Here is a 21955-nt window from a genome sequence, read left to right on the forward strand (position 1 = left end):
GGAAGCGTTGCCAGATTGTCGAGGAATAAAGAGGAATAAAAACATGATACACGTACGCCATCAAAGTGTGTGTATTTAAGCATGCCATGCTATAAGATACTGAATTTAATAGCTTTTTTTAAGCCAATAGATAAGACTCATTCAGTGCTGGTGTTTCTCGACGGACGGATATCCGACACCGTCCGATTAGATCTAGATTAGATCCGAGAGTCCCAAACACTTTTGACTTCTATAAAACGCGCCCAGTTCTTGACGCTTAAAGCAAACTTGCTGACGTGTACAATGTTCAGAAATGTTTTGCCTGGCAATATCTCTTTAAATCTGTGTAAATGCATGGGATCGTGAGCGCTGCTTGCGTAAAACCAAGAACGTGAGTGACTTTGGCATTGCGGAGAAGGCGTTTCAATGAGCGCATCCCGTACTCATAAGCTTTGAGTGCCCGTGGCGGTCGTTTTTGTTTCCAGACGTCGTGCTGTCTGGGAGTCGAGGCTAACGGGGTGCGTTTGCACGACACGCCGTCCACGTTTTGTTTCGGGTCAGCTCGTTTGCTCTCCCTCCCTCCCTCCCTCCCACCAGCCGTCTACGAGCGCGTATCGGTGGCCGTGCTATCTCGGACAGCTTTTAAACCACGACGTTCGTGACATCATGCTACTACTTTTACAATTCTGATTATTTATTTATTTATTTATTTATTTTTACTGTTGTCTCGTTTTCTTTTTTCCTTTTTTGCAGTTATGGCATGCAGCTGTCTCTCCCTGTCTAATGATCTCCTACTGATTACGTGGCTCCAAAATAAATCTCTCCAAATCCTCCCCTCAACCCTCGTCCTGAAGAATTAAAATTCACACACTCGCTCTTGTACGGCGCCGACGCCAGTGCGCGGCGTCGTTCGTCTGTTCGGTAGACGCGTATTTGAATAGCGGTGTCTGTCGGATAAGGCGGAGGTGATCGAAATTTGATAAGGTGAAGCCGGTGCTTATTCGACTGCTGTAATGCTCTATATAAATGGATTGAAAAGTATTGGCAAACGGAGAGGCGAGCAGGCCAACAGAGATAGATAAGCGAACTTTTGGCTTATCTGTTTACTTTTTCTCTTTAGTCGTGTGTGTTTGGAGGGTACGTGTTTTTGGACGGCTGTTCTGCGCTGGAGCCGATGAACGTGTTACCGGGTTAAATCCGGAGGGTTTGGGCGTACGTGGATAGGGGTGTTAGAGCATGGAGGTCAGGGTATAGGGTACATGGTAGACAGGGTTCATTGAGTAGGAAGTAGAGGAAACGGGATGAGACGAATAGCATAGGGTTACGTGCATTTCACAGGGTTTAGATCATAGGTTTCATGCCCATCGATCTGTTTTTACTTACTGGTTATACTACACAGGGTCCCGGGGAGACTCGAGCCTATCCCAGTGACACAAGGCGGGGGACGCTCTGGATGGGGTGCCAACCCATTGTAGGGGTAATCACACACACGTTCATACACTAAGGGTAATTTAGAAATGCCAGTCAGCCTACAGTGCATGTCTTTGGACCGGCGGAGGAAACCGGAGTACCCGGAGTAAACCCCCGGGGCACGGGGAGAACGTGCAAACTCGTGCACACATGGCAGTGGCGGGAATCGAACCCCGAACCGTGGTACAGAGTTTGTTTGACGTCTAGGCCGTAGTTCAAGAGTTCGAGTTCAAGAAATACATCATATAAGGTAAATAACAAAAAAGGTAAAGGGCAGAGTGTTGCGTTCCATAACAATAATAATAATCATCATTTATAGCCGTCAAAGTCCTCGGTGAAAGGTTTTCACATTTATACTGTCCAATAGTGACTTTGGCTTATCACTACTAGACATCTTTCTTTTTTTTCCTTTTTTTTTTTATTTCTATAGAGTTTGTGAGGATCTGAATCTCTGTCCCTGTGGGTTCATGCTTGGACGGAGCGCTCTGTGTGTGTGTGTGTGTGTGTGTGTGTGTGTGTGTGTGGTGCGACTCTGATGTTTGATTTGTTGCTTCGGCAGCCAGAGCGATCTGGATCAGTACGAGGTCTCTCGAAATTCTGTTCAGCATGACGTCTCCTCACTCCTCTTCAAGAAAAGTAGTGTTGGATGGACATTTAACGCTATTCTGGAAAGGTCGGATTTCTATTACAAATGGATGTTTACTGCTGGCGTAAATGTAGATGAGATTAATTGTGTTGTATATTTGAATTTAGTGAAACAAATCACTATATTACTGTGAGCAGGGTTGGTGTTGGTGTGTATTTTAATCATAGCTGACCGCAGTAAGCAAAAAGTGTGCGCCATGTGGACTGCACGTCTGAGGTGTGTGCATGTAAAGACTCATTCACGGCGTGAATGGATATCGAATGCATGTCAGAGGTGTATGGTCAGATACGGTATGCATGCTTCAATGGGGGCTCCTAAAAACGCATCTCCAGTAAGTCCTGAGGGTCATGCTCCTAAATCATACCTCCATCCCCCAGAACAACCCCCTCTGGTGGATGGATTGATTTATTTATTTATTTATTTTAAAGATCAACTTTGTATAGGCAGCTCATGAATTTTGCTGTAAACTTTAAATATCGTTCATTCCAAATCCCCGTTCGTATCGAGTTCGGTTCCATGTTATTCGTATAGCGCGTTCAACAACGGACATTGTCTCAAAGCAGCTTTATCGAAATATATAAACGCAGGATAGAGATTTTAAGTGTGGGAATTTATCCCTACTGAGTGAGCCGGTGGTGAGGTAATGAGGAAGAAACCTTGAGAGGAACCAGATTCAGAAGGGAACCCGTTCTCACCTGGGTGACGACGGATAGTGCGAGAGTCAAAGAAAGGTCGTTACGGTTTCGACGTGAAGTCCGTTTGTTGAACTAGTCCACCGTTCACTAAAGGAGACCCGAGTGCAAAAGCGCACGTGGTAATTGCAGTCCCGAGGCCATCGCCGCAACCGTAGTCCCAGCGACCACGTCCGTGTGGAATTGAAGTCCAAAACCATTCTTCGATATACTTAGTGTATGTTCGCCCAACAAGACTGGACAATATACGTTTAACGCTATTATCGGTATACGAGGTGTTCGAGTAGGAATGCGATCTTCACAAAGGGCGCGCTGTCTACTGTGTTTACCTCTCAAGACAGGTGACGGTGCGTCATTTCAGTTTAAAAATACTATTACCGCGGAACTCATTGTGACGTGCGACTTTATCTCTCACACTCCTCCACGTTTCCTGATTGCACCGACTCCCCGTGAGCTAACACTCTCTCCCCTTTATACTTCACGACAGCGCATGAATATAACATCATTTTTCACGTAGCGCAATGCGGCAGAAGGAAACCGTTCATCGGCGGTACGCGCCCGTTAACGGAAGTAAAAGCACCACGAAAGGCTAAGGCGAGCGGGAATCGGGAAACGAAAGAGTTCCTCGCCATCGAGTCGGTTTGCTCATGGAAAGTCTCTTGAATGTCGTTTGGCAAGTATTACGATAGCGGTCTAGCTATTAGTACTCGGACCTTGATGTAACTTTCAGCACAGAGGTAATGGTATAGTTATAATACTAATTAAAAGCTGATTAAAATTGTGCTTTGAGCACTCGGGGGGTTCACAAATGCCATTATAAAGTCGGATCGCTAGTTCTTCACGTCACCTGGACCAAGAATTTGGGGACTTTATTGTAAATCCACGGTCTTTTTATAATTTGGCCGATCTATTTAACGAAGGCAACTCTGTATGCTTTTATGCGAGTATTACTTAACGATGATGAGTTTTATAGTCCAAATGCCGCAAAGCTTGACGTATGGACGCGATTAGGTCACTTTTGGTCTACTACACGCTAAGTCCGAATTTAATTTATTTATTTTTTTCTGGGAGGCTTTGTCTTCCTCCGAGTTCTCTCTCTCTCTCTCATTCTCTTTCTCTCTCATTTCCTTTAAGCGCTTGAGCATGAAGAGCACCTCTGATTTGCGTTCACATCTTCGCACTCCGTAAACTCACCTGTCAGGAGAAGCTCAGTACGTGTAAGTGGCTGTATACTGTCGGAGCGAGTGTGTGAGCGCGATAGATATGGAGTGTGTGTGTGTGCATATGGTTGTGGCGGTTCGAGGAACAAGGTGTGTTCCCAAAAGCCATTAAAGTTTGATTCTCCCACTCCCACACACTTTGAATTATTCAACCTGTCGTTCCTTTTCTCGGTTTCGAGTTCATGGCATCAGCCCTTCCTCCTTCCCATACTTACCCCTCTCGCTCTTTCTCTTTCGTGCTTCCTGCTTCCTTTTCTTTCCTCAGCTACCAATATGTACGTTTATACCAACAGGAATTCAGTACTAGTGACTGGTTAAATTCTCCATGTGCATGGAATCAGCTTGACTTTGTTGTGCAATGGTTTTTAGGCTTAAGGACATAAGGGGCCAACACTTTTCACTCTACAGACCAGGTCTTGATTAGCCCTTATAGAGCTTTATGCTTTATTCCCCAATTTGTCTGAATTTTGCTTTGGTTCTCCCACAGCGCAAGAGAAGCGTGTGCGAGAGATGCACTGAAGAGAAAGGTGCAACAGAGCAAAGTCACAGAAAGGGAGGGAGCAAAATGAAATGACACACACAACAAAGAGAGTCCTCCTCACTTCCTCCATCTCTCTGGCTTCCGCCCCGTCTCCCCCTCTTATCTGACGCTCTCCGTTACTTCTCAGGGACATGGCTGTTCTGCTGCCAGCATGCCTTCGCTTTAAATACCCCTCGTTTTAGATATATCCGCTTTGCCGCTGTTTCCCGCATTTAACGCCATCAGCTGTCCCCAGACTATTGAAAGATCCTCTGTAGAAGCTCACTGGCCAGGTTGAGATATATATAAACAAACATCTTATTGTGTACTGACAACTGAACCAAGACAGCAGACCACTTATTTTTCTCTTTACTTACAGGAATCAGGAAATGCCTATGAACACGATAGAAAAGGTGCATGATTTTGGTCAATTCAGCAAAGCCCGTAGTAAAATAAGGGCATGCGTCTTGTAGAGTCTGGACTTATGCATGGTTAATTATGGACATGCAAGGGATAGAATCAGGACATGCTCCTGGTAGAATCAGGACATGTTCTTGGTGGAACTGGTAAACCTGTCCATGGGCAATAATCTGGAGGTGCATGGGGTAAAACCAGAAAATGCCCCTGGTAGAATCTCGACCTGTCCATATTTGAATAGGGATATGGCTTGGTAGAATCTCGACCTGTCCATGGTTTAACAAGGACATGTCGAGGGTAAAAAAGGCAACAAGTCTGGGATAGAGACATGATCGACTAAGGAAACGCAAGGGATGGAGATGACCGTTGACTTCGTAGCATCAGGATATAACCCTGTTAGGACATGTCCCTGGTGCGACCTGTGCATGGTTCAATAGGGACATGCCTGGTTTAGAATTGAATCCTTCCCATGGTTGGATAACCACGTGCTTGGGGTAGAAAATAGAGCTTCGGCTGGGGCAGGATCGAGACCCGTCAGGTGTAAAATACGGAAGGACCCATTCGCGGGTAGAATCGGGACATGTCCATGCTAGAATAGGCACGTGCTCTGGGTTGAATTAAGACCAGTCAGTGGTTGAACTGGTTCACGTGCATGGTAGAATCAGGACGTGCCTATGACGTACCAAAGCTCTGTCTCGCCCTGTTCTGCCCCCAGCATGCCTTCATTTTAATTACCCCTCATTTGAAATGCATCCATTTCGTTGCATTTTCAGGATCAGGCCAATAGAATAAAACCTAGCGGACTGAATGGTGGAGTTGATGGATGAGTTGACTGGATGAGTCCATGATGAAGTTGGGGCATGACCATGGTGGTATTAGGATGTGTCCATGGTGAAACTGGGTTGCTTCCATGCTGTAAACGGGACATGACCATGATGTATTTGGGACGTGACTGTGATGGAATTGGGATGTGAGAGTCTGGAGGTGTCTATGGTACAGCTAAATATTGGCTGTATAGGACTGTAATGTGTCGGTGGTTAAACTGGGATATGATCAAAGTAGAATTGTTATGTTACAGTGGGGAAAATGGTAGAATTGAGGGATGCACATGTTAGCAACGGAACATGTGTGATCGTATTGGAGCGTTCCTGGAACTGAAACCTGTCCGTGGTGGAATCGGAGTGCCCGTGCTAGACCTGGACTATTCTAGATGACATGATATTGCGCTGTGACCATGAGATGATAACGATGCGTTCATGATACAATCGGGATGCGTGTCGTGATGGAATCGGGATGCGCCCATAGTACAACTGGGACGTGTCCGTGACGGAATTGGGAGGCGTGATTATACAGGAGCCATGAAATGCCCCTTTCTGTTCTGTTTAAAAAGTGTAAACGGTGAGTCATCATCAAATCTTGGCATGTTTCAGTCCCTGTAAACGTTAATCGAGATTCCTTAATGGGATATTGTCGAGTTTTCACACACGAGCGGTTGTTTAAACGCTCGAATATCGTTTGGAATGCTTTCGGTCCGCTTCAGTAAATACACAGCACACGTTCACGGGCTATACTCGGTGTTCTCCTCCCTATACTCCATGTTCCTCTACACCAACGTTCATTTTTTCATAACCCACTTTGATGTATAATTGAGCCCTGCTCCATATCCTTCTTTTCCCTCTTCTCCCCCCGCTCTTTCCCTGGAGAGAATGGAGGGATGAGAACAGCAGGGAAGAGGAACTATACGATAGAAAGAATGAGAGATGGAGAGCCGTTTTTGGTGTTCAAAAAGAGAGAAACCGAATCCGTTCGAACAACGTGAGTCGGCTGTGTTTCAGGGGTCGTCTCAACCGATGAAACACTGAAAACACTCTGTGTAAAGAGGGTGTGTGTGTGTGTGTGTGTGTGTGTGTTCTGCATGTGTGGTATGCTGGAGCAGGGAACTTGAACAGATCTGTCTCTGTAACTTTTATTTATTTATTATTCTTTCCGCTTTTATCCTCCCCCCGGTCCACGCTGAGGTGCGAGGTCACCCTGTGGAACGTCTGTGGAGTTGCGTGATCAAGCTGAGATGACGGCGTGTGCCGTGTACAGAACCCCTGTACGGAGCCGTCAGTAGAGAGAAGGGTTGATGGAGAACGTGTAAAGACGAAAGGAGAGGCCGAGACGAGAGAGGGAGGAAGGAAGAGAAGTGCGAATGCAATGAGAGAGGCGGGAAATAGAAAGAGGGAGACGGAAAGTGAAGGGCTGAGATGATATGAGAGGGAAAGAAAGAGAGAGGAGACGGAGATGCGGAAAGAGGAAGGAGAGACGGAGGCGATATAAACCTAGACGGACGGACGGAGGGATGGTGTTCTGACGTTAGATCTACATGTGAGCTGAGCGTGAAGAGAGATGGAAGGGGGGAACGAATCATATCGAGAGGTTTCGAGGTTATAGGATGTCGGGGAAATGTGTCTGTGATTTATCTGTATCAGAAATTGGACATGGACTTTATCTCCTCGACGATCAGTGCTGCTCTCACCGACCCAATCTCAGGTACAGTTGGGAAGGATCGTAACGAGCAGGAGCGAGTTTATTGGGTTTCGGCTGCTCACCTGCCCCTGGGGTCAACCAGTAACCAATCAAAACTTCTCGTATATCAATCGGGGAATTCTTCTACGTTCTGAGTTACTAGATTGTATCTGACCGAACCTTTTTTTTTTCTCTCTCTCTCTCTTTTTTATTTTTTTTTATTTTTATTTTTTTTTTTATTTATTTTTTTTTTTTGTTCGTCTGTCTGGCGTTCGGTGCGTCTCCGCTGTGTCTCGTGTTGCAGCTGTAAACTTTCACTTACCATGCTGTAGGAAATTCAACAGACTCTCTCTCCTCTCTCTCTCTCTCTCCTCTCTCTCTCTCTCTCCTCTCTCTCTCTCTCTCTCTCCTCTCTCTCTCTCTCTCTCCCCCTCTCCTCTCTCTCTCTCTCTCTCCCCCTCTCCTCTCTCTCTCTCCTCTCTCTCTACTCTCTCCCCTCTCTCTCTCTCTCTCTCTCTCTCTCTCTACTCTCTCCCCTCTCTCTCTCTACTCTCTCCCCTCTCTCTCTCTACTCTCTCCCCTCTCTCTACTCTCTCCCCTCTCTCTATTCTCTCCCCTCTCTCTATTCTCTCCCCTCTCTCTACTCTCTCCCCTCTTTCTCTCTCTCTCTACTCTCTCCCCCCTCTCTCCCCTCTCTCCCCTCTCTCTACTCTCTCCCCTCTCTCTACTCTCTCCCCTCTCTCTACTCTCTCTCTCTACTCTCTCTCCTCTCTCTACTCTCTCCCCTCTCTCTATTCTCTCCCCTCTCTCTACTCTCTCTCCTCTCTCTACTCTCTCCCCTCTCTCTATTCTCTCCCCTCTCTCTACTCTCTCCCCTCTTTCTCTCTCTCTCTCCCCTCTCTCTACTCTCTCCCCTCTCTCTACTCTCTCCCCTCTTTCTTTCTCTCTCTCTCTCTCTCCTCTCTCTACTCTCTCTCCTCTCTCTACTCTCTCCCCTCTCTCTACTCTCCCCTCTCTCTCTCTACTCTCTCCCCTCTCTCTCTCTACTCTCTCCCCTCTCTCTACTCTCCCCTCTCTCTCTCTACTCTCTCCCCTCTCTCTCCCCTCTCTCTACTCTCTCCCCTCTTTCTCCTCTCTCTCTCTCTCTCTCTCTCTCTCTCTCTACTTTCTCTCTCTCTCTCTACCTCTCTCCCTCTCTCTCTCCTTTCTGTCTCCTCTCTCTCACACACACACCACACCATTCATCTTCGGTTTTGTCAGATAACAGGCGTGGAATGCAATCACTAGAGAAATACATCCAAACACCTCTCACACACTGTTTCTCATGCAGGACTGGAACATCAGGATGGCGTTTAAAATCACAGAGTGTATCTACTCTGTTGTGTTGTGCATGCGTGTGTGTGTGTGTGAGACAGATGAGCACGGACTTAGTCATGTGTACATACTGTACGTGCAGTATTAAATTACACACGGCCGCACATGATCACTAAACGGTAGTCGGCCCGGAATCCTCGGCACGACGAGACCGGAGTCGCGGTGTTCACTGCGTGGGGGAAAAGCACGAGGTGAAAATAAGAGTAAACAAAAACAAACTATAGATCAAAAGCATTATAATTCTGTACTTTCTTCTTTTTTTTTTTTTTTTTATGATTTTCAGTGCCATTTGTAAATATACTTTTTTATTTATTTATTTTTTAAGCTTTAAATGACTCTGCTTAGTATTTCATAGATTAGACTCACCTTAAAGGCCTTAAAATTATACTGTGAAATATTGCGCTTCCTCCAGGTCACTAGCGCGTCAGAAGAAAAGACCAGGCTTTACATTCCCAAACCTTTTTTATTTTTATTTTTTTTTCTCCCCCAAAGAAGTAAATGGCACGGATTTAAAGGTATACGATCACACCAAGCACCCATTTATTTATTCATTCATTTATTTATCTATCTATCTATTTCCTGTATAACAACGGACGGAAATATCCGACTTCTCTTTATTTCCTCGGTTTGAAAATATCTTAAATACAATTTCAAAAGCGTTACCTGTTTATAGCAGCCATGGCAACAGCTTTGCCACACTCTTGGCATTTATTTCTCAGGAGCTTCGTGATGAGACCAGCTGCGTTTCCGACAGTCTGGAAGAAGTTCCCACATGCTGAGCTCCTGTTGGCTGAGCTTTTATTTATTTATTTATTTAAAATAAACATTAAAAAAAAACACATTTGGATCATTTAAAAAAAACAAAAAAACAACCCTACAAACTAGTGTGCCCAAACTTTTGATTGGTACTGCAGCTGATTGCAGGTTTATGGTACATGAGGACAGGTGGACCAGAACCAGAACTGTGGGAACCTGTGATGTTTAGATGTGCTGTACGGTCTGTTAATACAGAATGGCGTTTGTTCCAGAAAAGAAGCCATTCAACACTCAAACCAGGACTTTGTATTCGTCTAACCAAGTATCTCATCAACAGTCCATTTTCCTGTCCCTTCTGAACATCTTTGGGACCTGCTAACGTTTTTGGAGTCTGATAAGTGCATTCTGGGATTTGTTTGCTTGTTTCGCTCCGTTCTCTTGTTTTTCCAGTCAGTGTATCTCTGATGATTGGATGGATGTGTTTTTCGGTAAACTTTTCAAACGTGTGAAAATCCCAGGTTTATGAGATGCTAGAACTGGAGCTATAGCTCATGCCATGTTTTTTTAAAAAAAAAATTTAAACCCATTACAATAATGAATAATGATGAGTCTTTATTAATCACGTATACATTACAGCACAGTGAAATTCCTTGCTTCGCGTATCCCCGCATGTCAGGAAGTTAGGGTCAGAGCGCAGGGTCAGCACTGATACAGCGCCCCCTGGAGCAGAGAGGGTTAAGTGCCTTGCTCAAGGGCCCAACAGTGGTAGCTTGGCAGCGCTGGGGCTTGAACCCCCGACCTTCCGATCGGTAACCCAGAGCCTTAACCGTAGCCTCTTTTAACTGTAAAATCAATTCCAGTACAGATATATATTTAACGTGAAAATAAGACTGATCACTGTACTTATTCTCGTGGATTTCTAACGTAACTGAGCTCCATACGGTACGTCATGCTAGAACTATAGAGTTGTTCACGTCGCATGTTACACTCTTACACACGTGTTGTCCTTCCTTAGAAACTGATTATGTTCTTGCCGTCCATAAGAAAAAGAAAACCACAAGGGTAGTAGTAGTAAAGCGGTTTACGTTTGGAATGTATTTACATACGTTTTTATAAGTTAAATACTGTGCAAATACATGCTGATCCCGGATTAATGCGTGCTATTGTTTCTGTTTCAGGCTTTAATACAAGCAACAGTTGTTTCATAATGTTTAATGAGAGGGGGAAAAAAAAAAAAATCATTTTGAAGCTTTACACCTGTTCTCTCCTGACACTTAGGCGCTAAGCAGTTCTCCAGCTTTCCCCCTCAGCTAGAAGTAATGTGTGACAAATTAAATAGATTTAAAAAAAAACAACAACAAAAATCAAAACAAAGATGGTACTGAAAATGTTATGCTAGTTTTCCTTAGTGCGAACATTCGAAGCAGCTGTTGCTGAGCTTATTCATCCTATTTATGATGTCAAGGAGGAAATGTGTTTTAATGAATTAATCATAATAATACTAAAGCTGCTTTTAATAGTAAATCAGGTTTATAAACCCAGATTAATAATATAATCTCACCCGATGTTCACTGCGCAAATGTACATAACCAACAAACGAATAAACAAGAAAGGTAGTATGGCGCATACATCCCGAAAAGGTTCCAAAAAAACGTATGGAAGGACGCATCCGTCACGTGTCAGTAAAGTTAACACAAAAGGGTTGAAGGTCGCTCGGTCGCTAAATGTGCTCCAGGACGTGACATCACACACGAAGCTCTCGTATACATCAGATGAACCTTTTGAAGTGGTTGTGTAAGCATAGTGATTGATGGTAGGATGAAACAAGGCCCCACCCACACAGCGAGAGTTATACAAAGAGTCAGAGAAAAACGGAATCAAATAAGTAAATGAAGTCAGAGTGTTGCGGCCCCTCAGGCGACACCCCTTTATATGATAATCAACCTGCCTTCATTTGCATTTAAAAATACATTTCACCTTATTACGGAGATGAAGGGGAGAACTCGGCGGAATGAGCGATAGTGATGGAGGGGAGGAAGAAGGGAAAGTGACACACAACTTTTGTTCTTCTGTGCTGACAAATTTATAATGTTGCTCCAATTACGCCGAATTTAAATGTTGCGAAAAGGAAACCGTCTGCGATCATTCTCGGTGTCCCATTACTAACGATAGGGTGGTGGGTTATTTCCTTTAAAAACACGTCCTGAACCGTTTTATTTCCCTTATACCACAGCAAGTTACCGGCGATTACGATTTTTAATTTATTAATAAGCAGCACATTGTGCTTTTTAGATAATTAATAAATAAATAAATAAATAAATAAATAAATAAAAGGCACCCTTGGTAAATATGAGCAAAGAAGGCTGTGAAAAATTGTCTTTATTGTTTAACCTTTTGATGTTTTGTTAAAAAAAAATTCCCCCAAATACTCTGCTTTCATGGATATCAAACAATAATCAAACACGGGTTTGTATATTTAAAAAAAATCCTTAAACATAAGTGTGCAAAAATTATTGCCACCCTTTTAGCCAATACTTTGTGCTACCTCCCTTATAGATAGATAACAGCTCTGAGTCTTCTCCTATAACGCCTGATGAGGTTGGAGAATGCATGGCGAGGGATCCGAGACCGTTCCTCCGTGCGGAATCTCTCCAGATCCTTCACATTTCAAGGTCCACGCTGGTGGGCTCTCCTCTTCAGTTCACCCCACAGATTTTCTATAGGTTTCAAGTCAGGGTAGAAACAGAGGAGAAAGCGTAAGGAGGACAAAGTCGGAGAAGACTTTCTCATGGTGGAAGATTTACTGACCGTAAAAAGCACCGACACTGGAGACTCCTTCCCATGTTAAATAAATATATCCTGCACCATGTCAGTGAACTTGTAGTTTCCCCTGGACTGAGTGAGTGTATTAATGTTGTAAAGCTGTGATTTGAATTGCAGAGCAGTAGTGTAGTGGTGTATCGGGATGCTGTGGTGGTGTATCTGGATGCTGTGGCGGTGTATCTGGATGCTGTGGTGGTGTATCGGGATGCTGTGGCGGTGTATCGGGATGCTGTGGCGGTGTGTCGGGGTACTGTGGTGGTGTATCGGGATGCTATGGCGGTGTGTCGGCGTACTGTGGCTGTGTGTCGGGATGCTGTGGCGGTGTATCGGGATGCTGTGGTGGTGTATCAGGATGCTGTGGTGGTGTATCGGGATGCCGTGGTGGTGTATCGGGATGCCGTGGTGGTGTATCAGGAAGCCGTGGCGGTATATCGGGATGCTGTGGCAGTATATCGGGATGCTGTGGTGGTTTATTGGAATACTGTGCTGGTGTATTGGGATGCTGTGGCGGTGTATCGGGACGCCGTGGCGGTGTATCGGGACGCCGTGGCGGTGTATCGGGATACCGTGGTGATATACTACTTTATCTTTTCACATAGAAGGAAAGTGCTTTTGCAGCCTCAAACAGCAGCGGCTGTCTCCAATCCTGTGAAATTGTTTATTCTAGAGACGAGGCCTTTTTTAAAATATTGCCACTGAACTATCTGAGAATGAAATCCAGTACTGTATCTCTCCTTATATTCTCTCACTAATGGTTTTAACATCAGCACACAACCCTCCATCATGGTTGCTCTCATTCGCTCCAGAAGCTGTGAGCGAGTTTTTGAGGTGATAAAAAAAAAAAAAGCACTTGGCACTGCTCAGCACTTCAGAAAACTTAAAAATAAATAAATAAATAAATAAATAAATCAAAGTAAACTTTTGATATGGCTTTGCTGTGGTGAAAAATGCTTTGTGCTGCTTTAAATGTTCACGTTGTTCTCTCAACTGTATCAATTAAACTACATGGAGTAATCTACATATTTATACAGTACAACCATCAAATCGTGTCGAGGAAAAGAGGCAACTCTCGCACTTTCTCTCTCTCTCTCTCTCTCTCTCTCTCTCTCTCTCTCTCGCGCTCTCTCTCTCTCTCTCTCCCCCGATTCACTCAGTTCAGCGATTCAATCTTGTATTCCGTTCATTTCCATTAAATTAAATTCAGTAATCTGCCTTTTATTGACCTCAAATCCATTTTATTCTGTTTCAGTTCTTTTTATTCATTAATTAATTTCATTCGTTTCCATTAGATTCACTCATCTTAATTCCATCTTATTTGGTTCCATTCCATTTAATTCCATTCCATTTGATCTAATTCTGTTCTATTCACTGTTTGATTTAAAGCCTTTTCTTCACCTTGGCCAGTTTACTGAAAAGAAATTCAGTTCAATCTGCATTTTATTTACTTTTTCCATTTCATTCCACTGAGTTCCTCTCTCTCTCTCTCTCTCTCTCTCTCTCTCTCTCTCTCTCTCTCTCTCTCTCCCTCTCTCTCTCTCTCCCCTTCTTTTCTCCCTCTCTAAATTTATTAACCTTCTATTCCAGTTGTTTTCATTCCATTCTATTCAATTACATTCCATTCAGTTCCACTCGATATAAATCCACCACATTCCAAATAAATAAATCATCTCATTCTCTTCTATTCTATTATTTCACTCTTTTAATGCTCTTGTTGCCCTTCCTTTAGTTTGGCCAAAGCAAAATTGCTTAAACCCTCTTCTCTTCCCTCTCTCTCTCTCTCTCTCTCTCTCTCTCTCTCTCTCTCTCTCTCTCTGTCGGTCTCACTAAGCAGAATTTTCTTTACTCATAGCTTTGTTCTTAACTAAAAAGCTCAAGCTCTTTGTCTCTGTAGCTTTCCCTAGAGCTCTCTCTCTCTCTCTCTCTCTCTCTCTCTCTCTCTCTCTCTCTCTCTCTCTCTCTCTGTGTGTCATTGGCTCTGACCCTGGCTCTTGTCCTCGGGGACTGTGAAAGAAGGATGAATTAGCGAGCATGGAAACAAGGATGAATGAGTCAAAGAGTCCAGAATGGAGTGAGCAGTCACTGTAGCGCTGCTCTGTGTCCTTGTGTTTTCTTACAGGATTCAGTCATGTTCCTCTCTCTCTAAGGGTCTCGTGCTCTCTTCTTTCTCCTCTCTGTCTGTCTGTCTCTCTCTCTCTCTCTCTCTCTCTCTCTCTCTCTCTCTCTCTCTCTCTCTCTCTCTCTCTCTCTCTCTCTCTCAGCCCTCCTCTTAAATGCAATGCTGTAATTTTGGTTAGGAAAACGGAGTTGGAAGTGAACTCTTATGTTACCACACGCTTAGCTGCACGTTAGGGCTGTCACATCGCTCCACATACTTTTGAATATGAATGAGTTCATCATTTGGAGTTTATAATTACTTCAGCAGACAGAGGGAACATTGACAGTAGTGTTAATTATGTCACTTCTTCAGTTCAGGGGAAAGCAACATTGCAGTATCTTCATTGTATCATGAACTTCAATATGCAAATGTGCGAATGTTTTAATTAAACTTGTCTTCTCGCAGGAGTGTTCACTCACTCACTCATTTATTAATTCACTCACACATTCATTCACTCATTTATTAATTCACTCACTCGTTCATTCACTCGTTCATTCACTCATTAATTCGTTCATTCACTCATTCATTCTCATTTATTCACTCATTCACAGTCAGTCCTGTATTGCCAAATTCCTAACAGCTTTCTATTCACTACATATGCTCACTATATAGGGTATAACGTGATGTTTTCGTTGAGTTACATAAGCATAATACATGCATTGCAGATACATTTTGTATACCTACACACACACACACACACACACACACACACACACTCTGTCCTTGTCTCTTGAGTGTGAGGTCAATGGCTTGAGATCATTTGGTGTGGCTCAGTGACTCTCAAACTCATTCACCAGGTTCTTCGACCTGCCATCATCTAGATAGAGAGAGAGAGTGTGTGTGTGTGTGTGTGTGTGTGTGTGTGTGTGTGTGTGTGTGTGTGTGTATGTGTCCTGTTGTCATCCTCAGCTGTTTTTCACTGGCAGTAAAGAGAGTGATGAACATAAAGACAGCTTTGGCCCTGTATTTTGTGGCCAATCTGTGAGTGGCTGGGCAGAGTGGAGGACTGGGATGTATCGTTTCGCTTCAAAACACACACACACACACACACACACACACACACACACACACACACACACACACACACTCTGTTCCTCTCAAACTAAAAGCAACAGTGATTGAGGGATAGAGGGAGGACAGGAAAGTGAAATAAGCAATAATAATCCAAAAGCAGGAAGCACATGGTCATGAGCTGAATGGTTAACTCCAGCCTCGGAGAAGCCTCGTATTAACACTCATCCCTCGTCTGCTTCCAGCTACGACACAATCATGGATGAAAAATCTTACAGACAAGCAGCTTTCGCATTTCATCAAAAATAATGACAAAATGAGTGAAGGTAAAAGTAAAATGGAAAGAAAATTACCAGGACCTTATCAGACCATTTCATTTTTTAATTGATATTGATGGATATTGATCAAGATATTGATATAATGATATAGATCTAGATTTTGACTGAGATATTGATCTAGATATAGATATTGATGGAGATCCAGATTTTGATCTAGATTTTGATAGATATTGATCTAGATGTTGATATAGATCTAGATATATATTGATCTAGATTTTGACCGAGATATTGATCTAGATATAGATATTGATGGAGATCCAGATTTTGATCTAGATGTTGATATAGATCTAGATATATATTGATATAGATCTAGATTTTGATACAGATATTGATCTAGATATATTGTTATTGATCTAGATATTGCATTTAGAAACTTACATTAAAGTGTTGTTCCTCTGATAGAGCCTCTGAAATATCCCTGTCCAACCACAGAACAGGTCAAACGATCCTGTTTAGATGGTGTGTCTAGATCTTTTGTATCTATTTGTTAAGATTTGTGTAGTTCGTCATTTTTTTAAATTTTTTTTTTTATATCCAATGTACTTATAAAACAAAAAAAAAAAATAGTTAACTAGTTAACGTTCTTTCTGTTTCTATCCGTTCATTCATCGCTTTATTGATTGATTATTTATCTGTGTATATGACTGAATGTAACCAATCAGCAATGAGCAGTATTCCTAGCCCCGCCCCCTGTTGTATCCTAGACGTGTGCTCATTCAAGACTGAAGCGGCAGCCAATGGAAAACTCGGCGTTAAAGTACTGTCGTGCGAAGTCTTTTTCTTTCTCTTTCCTTCCCTCTTTCTTTCTTTCCTTCTTCCTTTCTTTTTCTCGCTCTCTCTTCTTCCATATCTGTTCCCACTTCTCTCTGTGCTCCTTCGCACAAGTGTCTTCTCGATACACATCTCTTTCTCCTGTCAACTCTGTACGCGCGGTTCACCGCGCACGCTTATCCGCACGCCTCCTGTTTCTTTTAGGATGTTGGACTGAAGGACATCGAGCGTCTGCCCGTTCGATAACGTGTTGAATTATTAAGCAGCTCATTTCTCAGCTGATAGATGGAGATGAATGAGAGTGTAGTGAGCTCACGCGCTCGTGCATATCTCACACACACACACACACCTTCAGACTTGGAATTCACACGGTACCTTTATGGTACTGCCTCAATCATTTCTTGGAATAATTTACCAGCGGATATCAGTATTAAAAAGTTTTACTGTTTAAAGAGGGTTTCTCCTCACCAGCAGGACAGATGACTTTTACATTGACATCTAAATGTTTTTTTTTTGTTTGTTTGTTTTGTTTTTTAAGCAGATGCCAGTGAACAAAATTGCATCTGGGTAGTATTTTTATATATTTTATTTATTCATTTTGCATACGCTATATGCCTTTTTAAAATCAGAGAAGTAATGGGGTATGGAGATAAGATTTCTTGTCTCTTAGTAGTCTTGCCAGAGGATGCTTGTAACTCCATCTGGATTAGTTGGATGTCCGTATAAATCACGCAGATGGGTGTGGCATTATGACACCCAAACGAGCTCAATGCATAGTATATAGTTTCCTCTGCTCATGCGCAAAACATTTGTACATCCTTCATGTAGGGCTGTTTTTGAAATAGGTGGGAAAAAATACCACGAATTGTAATGTTCTGTCCTCTTTTCAATGAAATCTAATCACTTTTTTGTTATTACAAGCATTTATGACCGGGTTTAAGTCTGGCGCCGTTTAGCTTAGCCCGTGAAATGAAATGTCGATTTTAGCCGCGTTTCGGTATATTTTCCACGTTCTTCCTTCTTTCGCATCTCCGTTCCTCGCCGTGTAACGGTCCGGCGTCATCAGAGTTGAATTCTTTCAGTCTGAGGAGGTGGTGAGACGAGAACAAAGAAAGCGGCGGAATAAACGAGAGCGAGAGACTGCTCGAGGAGACGAATCGGAACGTGAACGCTGCAGAGTGCGAGTGATGCCGAGTAAAAGCGAGCCAGACTGAGCTGTATAATCACACGCCCAGTTCCCTAGATGTAGCCAGCACGGCTACCGGAATCTGGCCTTTGAGCTAGCGTAGGTGTAATCAATGTCGCATTGTTCGGAGCAGCTGGACAGATCGACCCTTGCCTCTATGGTGCCGGGCCTTTAGCAAAGAGCACCGTCGCCTGCAAATTGCGCCCCAGTCACCATTCAGCTCCGCTTCGGTTTTTGTAGCATTATGCTAAGTCGCACTCATCATCCACACAAAGGCCCTGTTAACCCGTTAGCCCTAGCTCGTAGCTATAGTTAAAACCCTGCTTAGCCCTAACCTTCTCTACACGCCTCCTCCTTTACTCGTCTGTCCCCGCGGCAAAAAACAGAGCCTCGTAATTGTAATCAACCTCGCCTCATGAGGTCGTGCCAGAACGCGAGCAGAAAGTATTCACACGCGCCCACAACGTCCCTAATACAGACGTAGACTCGGTACGCGAGTGACGCTATCGCAGTTAACATGCCAGTGTTTTTAAAATGCGGAGTGGATTAACACCTATTTGATGATCACTGGAAGCCTTGGTCAGTAGGGTCTACTGTTGAGATCGAATAAGAAACAAACAAAAAAATAAAACAAACAAAACCTGAACACTGATATAATGCTAGTAACAACAACAACAAAACTGCTTTACAATACTAAGAGCTAGCAGCAGTACCAAATAAAACGTATAACACGTTTTTAAGCATACCTTGGCATGAGGCATTTATGTTTACGTTTATTTTAAAAAATATGGGCTTATCATAAAGTACTGAATTGGATAGTTCAGCACCATGCATACCACTGACCCGACATATTATATAATTATATAATAGGACAGCTGTTGTACTTTTAATACAGACTCGGCGTTAGTGCTGAAATTACTACTGAAGTGAAGTGTAGGGCTAAACTGTTTTTTTTTGTTTGTTTGTTTGTTTTTAGTATGTTACTGTAATATTCTGAAAAAAAAAACAAACATCATTGCTGAATTGTCTTATTCAGGCGCTACGTTGTACGTTGCTGTACTATACTCTATAGTATGTGTGTGATATCCATGGTCCTGAATCATCCAATTCAGCATTTTATTATATGTTCTATCCAATTCAGTACTTCAGTTCTCCACTACTCTGTATGGAATATGTTCTGTCTATGGTGATTTTCAGCAAGTACCTTATGCTGTAATATACTGTGTAGCAAATGCCCTTTCCATGGTCCTGAACCACATCGTATGCTACTATACTACAGGATACTCTCTACCGTGTGTGCCGTCCATGGTTCTGAACTATTCTGTTCAGTACTTTTACTATAGAATACGTTCCGTCCATGGTGCTGAATGCTTTCCTACACGATATGTTCTGAACTATCCGATTCAGTACTTTACTAGACTGATTCCGTATAGAATATGTGCTGTCTATGGCGATCGCGTTCAGAACTTTGTATACTGTATACCACATGCTCTTTCTGTGGGGCTGAACCATACTGTATGCTAATAGAGTCTATAGCATGTGTGCTGTTCAGGTGGCTTTTTTTTTCTTCGATTAATAAGAGAAGAAATAATAATAATAATAATAATAATAATAAAAAGATAATTAACCTACTTGTTCACTGTGTGACTAAGAATAAAAAACGAGTAGGCCAGACACATCATCATCTTGTCGTCTTGTCGCCTGGACTAGTGAATTTGTCCACCCCTGCACACGTACTCTGAGTACTATCTTTACTTTGGAATTCGCCAACAGCTTCATAATATCAGGAAAAAGATTTGGCACCGGTCTCCCACTCGTATTAAGCTCGTATCTGCACATAACCCCTCAAGCGCTCTCTCTCTCTCTCTCTTAATGATGTGAATGAGTCAGTGGTTTAAAAAAAAAAGTGGAGATGAGTTTAATTATGAAGCGAGTACACTGGGCAGCGTCCAAGCTATAAACGAGTTCGAGCACAGAGCAGTGGGTCAGCAGGTCTGCCGTCGCTGTCTATAATAAAGCCCCGTGATGTTCTGAGGGCCACTTGCCACAAAGATGGATGTCTCACCCCTCCTTGTCTAACCTTCTAACCTCCAACCGCATCATCTCCCAGCCTGTGCCAGGCTCCAGTGCTGCACGATCGGAGTCAGTGGATTGGATCGCCTGTCTTTTCTGACCCCGCCGACCCTCGGTGTTTTTGCCAACCGTTCCCCCGTGAGGCTTTCGGATGGCGAAGCTCACAAATCCGTCATCCTTAATTCAGACCGAGATCTTTACCTCTACACGGTCTCTCCCTCTCTCTGCCTGCCTGTCTTTCAAAGTGCTTAGAGGAATAATCTCGCTCACATTACACACCAAGTCTCCAGTTGAAAGAGTCCAGGGAGTCCCAGTTGTATTTGCACTTCTTAATAGCTATTAGATGTGCCCTCACTCACTTCCTCTTGTTCCCCGGAATATGGATGTAGACGTTTTGTCTCTGCTGTATTACAGTGTTTGATGTGTTTTTAAAAAAATTTTTTTTTTTTTTTTTTTTTTTTTAATGCTCCGCTTTATCCCATGGGACACTTTTTCCTTCTCATGGCTCTTCTTGAAACCTTGTTTCAACTAACCCCTCGACTTAGTCTATTCATCGCCATTATTGGTGGTACAGGAATATTTTATGCTATCTCAGCCTATAATATTGACGTTCGTTATTCTTGCATCCAAGCGATGGGGCTAGTTCTCAAGAGAATACGGCTTCCCGTTGCATCTGTGTGGGAAAATGATATCTATGTCAGAGAGCTTATGGAACTTCAATGTATTTCATAAAAGGAAATAATTTTTTTCTTTAATTTTTTTTCTTTCTTAATGGCTGTTGTGTGGCTCACTTCTTCCGAATGTGTTCGTGGAAGTTGAATGTAATATTTATATACTCTGTGTGTGTATATATGTGTATATATAAAATGGGTATATATGTTAGTTTCAAATGTTACAGGTAAGGACAGAACCTTTCCAGTATTGGTGGAAAAATTGAATTTCTCTGCTAAAAATATACTTTGGCAGCACTAAGAAAGCCTAATAAATATATTTTACCCAGCTGACCCGGACTTGGGCCGAACGTCGGCGTTAATGAGATAACGAGACGAGAGAACCGTCAAGGTGTTCTCTCTCTGCTCTTGACACCTGGAGGTCCCGTCTGAATCACGTTTCCTGGTAGCAAAGCCGTGACTATCGAGCGCTGTGTCCTGCTTTCGTGCTTCAGCGAGTTCAGTCGGCTTGGTGTTTTATGGTTAGAGCCTAAGCCACATCCCATATCTTTTGATTCTTTTTCTAATCCTCTTTTCTTTTCATCTCTTCTATCTTTTGCTTCATGCTCTTTTATGTTCTTGCCGTTATCGTTTATTTGAATCTTTCCTAATCCTCACTTCTCAAAGGACGGATACTCACAGTTCCAGTAAACAAAAGTTCCTAACTTTTTTTTTTTCTTTTTTCGCGAGTGTGTAGTGTGATAAAGTCTGCAGCTGTCTGTTTTCTGTTCAATGTTATGCAACAAGTATTTGAAATATAGCCTGTGGATTATAATTTAAATGGTTTGTGATGTGTGTTTTCTTTGTATGTGTGTGTGTATGTATGTATGTATGTGTATGTGTGTGTATGTGTGTGTATGTATATATATATATATATATATATATATATATATATATATATATATATATATATATATATATATTTATTATAGGACACTCCAGTGGGAACATCAATCTTCATGGTCAACGCTACAGACCCGGACCAAGGCACTGGGGGAAGTGTGCTTTTCTCTTTCCAACCTCCATCTCCCTTCTTCTCCATTGACGGCGCCCGAGGAATCGTCACCGTGTCGAGACGTCTGGATTATGAAATCACGAGTGCCTACCAGCTCACTGTCAATGCTACGGTATAGACACAAACCTACACACACACACTGTTTTATTGGTCTACCCAAGCAAAAGTAAAATGTTACTTCCTCACATTAGCGCACACATTGCAACAATGCGAAAAGTTGAATAAGAAAGAGTCATGAAATGAACAGGGGTGATATTGAAGATTAAAAATGATCATCATGTGGATCGT

The 21955-nt window shown here is 42.8% G+C and overlaps 1 protein-coding gene across 4 annotated transcripts in view; it reads left to right on the forward strand.

Annotated features, from left to right (window-relative positions):
• The window catches only part of cdh23 (cadherin-related 23), a 226763-nt gene that overhangs the window by 69336 nt on the left and 135472 nt on the right, over positions 1-21955 (forward strand). For all 4 annotated transcript variants that reach the window (XM_053679435.1, XM_053679437.1, XM_053679436.1 and 1 more), the window contains one exon: positions 21585-21779. In XM_053679435.1, coding sequence (XP_053535410.1) covers positions 21585-21779 — 195 coding nt within the window. The remainder of the gene's footprint in view (positions 1-21584; positions 21780-21955) is intronic.

The sequence above is a fragment of the Ictalurus punctatus genome, chromosome 3 (genome assembly GCF_001660625.3).
Source record: "Ictalurus punctatus breed USDA103 chromosome 3, Coco_2.0, whole genome shotgun sequence".
Taxonomy (NCBI): Eukaryota; Metazoa; Chordata; class Actinopteri; order Siluriformes; family Ictaluridae; genus Ictalurus; species Ictalurus punctatus.